The sequence below is a fragment of the Echinops telfairi genome, unplaced genomic scaffold, assembly GCF_000313985.2.
Source record: "Echinops telfairi isolate 266 unplaced genomic scaffold, ASM31398v2 ScPeMD7_4;HRSCAF=17, whole genome shotgun sequence".
Taxonomy (NCBI): domain Eukaryota; kingdom Metazoa; phylum Chordata; class Mammalia; order Afrosoricida; family Tenrecidae; genus Echinops; species Echinops telfairi.
Genome location: NW_022103900.1, coordinates 18,109,999 through 18,114,148, shown reverse-complemented (window position 1 = coordinate 18,114,148; position 4,150 = coordinate 18,109,999). Strand labels below are relative to the sequence as shown.

The 4,150-nt window shown below is 39.3% G+C and overlaps 1 protein-coding gene across 2 annotated transcripts in view; it reads right to left on the bottom strand.

The window, feature by feature from the left end:
* Positions 1–3,270, bottom strand: part of ACVR1C (activin A receptor type 1C) — a 70,394-nt gene extending 67,124 nt beyond the window's left edge. For both annotated transcript variants that reach the window (XM_004703805.4, XM_045299467.1), the window contains exon 1: positions 3,071–3,270. In XM_004703805.4, coding sequence (XP_004703862.1) covers positions 3,071–3,224 — 154 coding nt within the window. In that variant the 5' untranslated portion in view covers positions 3,225–3,270. The remainder of the gene's footprint in view (positions 1–3,070) is intronic.
* Positions 3,271–4,150: the final 880 nt, after the last annotated feature.

Here is a 4,150-nt window from a genome sequence, read left to right as displayed (position 1 = left end):
ACTAGCAACCTACAGTATAAAAGTGATGCCATTTGCTTGCTGAAAGAGACCTTGTAGCCCTTCCTGCTGGAGATCAGAGATGATCAACCTTTAGTATGGATTACACCTCACTATAAGGGAAACAAAATTAGTCACAACTGGACCAATAAGTAAGATCTTAAAGAACCTATTTAAAATAAATGAAGTTGCCGAGGATTTAATTTTACTTCACTCCACAGTCAACATGCATAAAACAGCATAAATAAATAAGTAAAGTGGCACACTACACTGGGCAAATATGCTGCACAAGACCTGTTGAAAGCGTTCTAAAGCCAAGGTGTGACCTGAGCCAAAACATGATGTTTTCCATGGCCGCGTACGCAGATGAAAGCTGGATGAAGAATCAGGAAGACCAGAGAAGAAAGTATGCTTTTGAATTAAGATGTTAGTAAAGCATATTTAAGGTACAATGGTTGAAAGAAGAACAAGCAAGTCTGTCTTGTAAGCTATACAGCCAGAATACTCCTTACAAGCAAAGATTGTGAAACTTTGTCTCACTAACTTGGGCAATGTACAGAGGAGGGTTCAGGAGAAGGACATCGTGCTTGGTAAAGTAGAGGGCTATCAAAAACTAGCGAGATCCTCAATGAGATGACTGGGCAGTGGGGGCAACAGTCAGCTCCAGTGGATCACTGACTGCGAGGATGGCAACGGATGGAGCAGTGTTCTGTTCCGTGGTACATGGGTCACCGGGAGTCAGAACTGACATGATGACACCTAGCTGGGTTTCAGCGGCTGAATCTTTGAGTATAAGTCAATTGCTTATTCACTGCCCAACCAGGGCCCCTTAATTTTGTTGCTAATAACTCCCAACTAGAACCCATGAGGATGCCCATCTGAGGCCAAATGCATAAAAATGCTGTCATAAATGAGGTGTATAATGGGATCTCAGCTAGCAATGAGAACTACGGACATTCACGAACTTGTGAATGAATCAAAAATCAGTATGCTAAATGAAAGAAGTCATGCACAGAGTAATGTATTCCTTATGACTCCTTTTATATGAAATCTAAGGAAAATGGGTTTGGTCTAGAGTGACAGCAAGCATCAGATAGCAATCTGCCCGTGGTGCAATGGAGGAGGAGTTGAAAATATTTTGAGGTAATAGAAACATGATGGTGGTTATATGGATGTATATATATATATGTGTCCAAACTTATCAAACTATCCATTTAAACTGTGCATATTTTATTATATATGAATCACACTTCAATAAAGTTGAGTTTTTTATTTTATCATATATAAATCCACTCAATAAATTTTGTTTTTTGAATCTTAACTAATCTCAGTGGTAGGTTCGCAGGCTTCTCAGCACCTCAGGGGAATTTGTACTGGAACTGGAAAGGAGCTACTTACTAGCTACACTCAGTACCTTCAAGTGCTCAACTATTTATAAAGCATCTTGTTCTCCAAGGCATTTGTTGTAGCTGAAGTAGTGTTTTGTGCCTCTGGTGACTGGCAGAATGTGGTGTTGGGAAGAATGCATTATTGAGAAGACAAGTTTAAAAGGCCGCTGCCAAGACTAGTGAGCTTTTCCAGCCCTTAGAATCCTTTGGATCTTGGCTGTGGAGAAGAACAACATCAACTATCGGGGATAAAGCAGGGAGCAAATGCTAGGAAAGAAGCATTCCCAGGAGAGCTGCAGACCACCCCAATTCAAGAACCCCATAGACTCCAAGACACAATAAGCGTAGGTGAAAAATCAAGATGGCAACTCGCTTTGGGGGATAGAATAATGAGCCTGCTTTAGGATAATGTCATAGAGCAGTATTTCTAAAAGAGGGGCGTATGTGATGCTTTTAGTGGCTCTGACATTCATTTGAGGGATGAGCAATTCAAATATTCAGTAACATCAAATCACTTAAGGAACATTGATAACCTAGTTCCCTTCGAGGCTGTTTGATTACATATGAACATAATTGCAGTGTGCACTGTGTCTTTCCCATCTCGTGTCTCCTTTCTCATCCACTGCACGGTCACGGCTTCAAGTCTTTTACTGATTTGTATGTTTTCATCTAGTCCAATCCTATTTATAATACTAAATAAAAGATTGATTTGTGGTCATGTTATCAAGTTTCTGTATAAAATAAGTGTTTCTAAGTAAAAAAATGGTAGTCAATTTATTCTAAAGACATGCTAAAATATCATGGGGCTCTATTACTGTAGTGGTACATGAATATCTGGGAATGTATAACAGTACTTTAATTTTGTAATTAAGAGGGAAAAAATGTGTGTGTGTGTGTGTGTGTGTGTGTGTGTGTGTGTGTGTGTGTAGGTGGTTACATACCAAGGAACATTTTTTAAATGTCTAGATTAATAAATAGTTTTAAACATTCACTAACAGAACAATTTTCATGTCACAAAATAGCTTTTAGTTTAGAGTTATATGTCATTTAACATCTTCCAATGTTTAAGATTTCAGATAGCTAATAAATATTTTCAGTAATATGGCAAAGGGGGATAAAAGGCCATAATTTGGGGAGCAAAATAGGAATATAACTCAACAACAGTGAATAATGAAGGGACAAATTCAAATTCCTTTCTCCCTGCTGATGAGAGGCCTTATCTGAGTGTGGGAAGATGATGCCCTAAGTGAGCGTGGGAGAGGGGGTGGGGGGAATCTTTCTTCATGAAAGTTGACAACATATTCTTTTTAGTTTTATTTTTACCTCTCATAGATTGCAATTGAGTATACACTGCAATTCCTATCTTTGAAAGAACCCATGGAATTTTACATTTTACTTTAAACCCATTTACCACTTCAAAAACTACAATTCACATAGAAAGATTTCATGAAAATTGTTACGTTGTTCTCAATGTTTTGACAGTCCTGGGCAGTTGTTAAGGGGGGAAAAAAAGAAGAATCTACCTCAGTTAGGTTTGAGAATTTTACCAGGCAAAACCAAATGAGAAAAGAAGTGTGAAGCACCTTTTCTTATTTAAAGAACCAGAAGAGAGTTTGCATTCCACCATGTTTATAATTCGTTGAGCATAGAATTAAGTGTGAAATTAACAGAGGCAAACGCGTTACCTGTCGGCAGATGCAGGGTTATGTTGTTACAGAAATCCGTGAAGCAGCATTCCGTTCTGGTGACGTTGTTGGAACTGTGGCAGAAGACTTGAGCACTGAGTTCTGGGAGGGACACGCAGGACTTGATCACCTGTTCTTTCCCATCCGTTAACATAACGGAAGCCCAGCAGGCCCCTTCTGTTTGGCAGGTGAAGTTTGAAGAATCACACAAAAGACACACACATGTCAGTCCTAGAAAGTGCAAGCAGAAACCGTTCAGATGCAGGAAGACATTCTGAAATTTGTTTCATAATACAAAATAGAAACAGAAATTCTAGCTCCATGAAAATTAAGCAAGCCCTTAAACGCGCACTTGGTAAGCACACCCCAACACTGTTACTGCTGGCAGTCAGATGTTTCATTAAACAGGCTGCTCCATGATTACTTTCCATTTACTGTCATTTCGGAAAACATTTTCAGTTCCTGCTACATTGTAAAGCATTTGCCTCATCCAGACTCTAACTCCCTCCTGCTTAACCCAGAATCATTTCTTCATCTTAAAGTCAACAGCTCCCAACGACATGCTGGGAGACAGTATCACAACAGCCGAGGGCCGCTGTCCAGCATGCGCACAAAGTATGTCTGTGGTAGCTGTGTAACTGAACAAGTCATGGTTTCGTTCATTTACGCTTTCTCCTTTATTTTTCTTAAACAAATGTGCTAAACACGAAAAATAACGGTGGATATTTTTGGCTCCAGAAACAATCGTGGTGATTCTTCGATACTCTAACCTTGTTGTTTTTCTCATGGCCACTGTAAGGCACTGATAAAGCCATAAAACGTCTCCCTTAAGATGGGAGCCAATTGAACACTGGCCATGAGCTTCAGAGGATTTTCTTTAATGAACACATCCATTGCACAAAGCCAAGCACAACAATAATAGCATTTAACAAATTGACACCAATTAAAAATTAGATTTTGCCAAATTCATCTGTTCATGGAGCTCAAGATTCTTCACTTATTGCCCACAGCCCACAACACAGACACCAGACACTGGATGCATGTGAAATGGAAGGAGTGCAATATTTCTCAGGATATTTT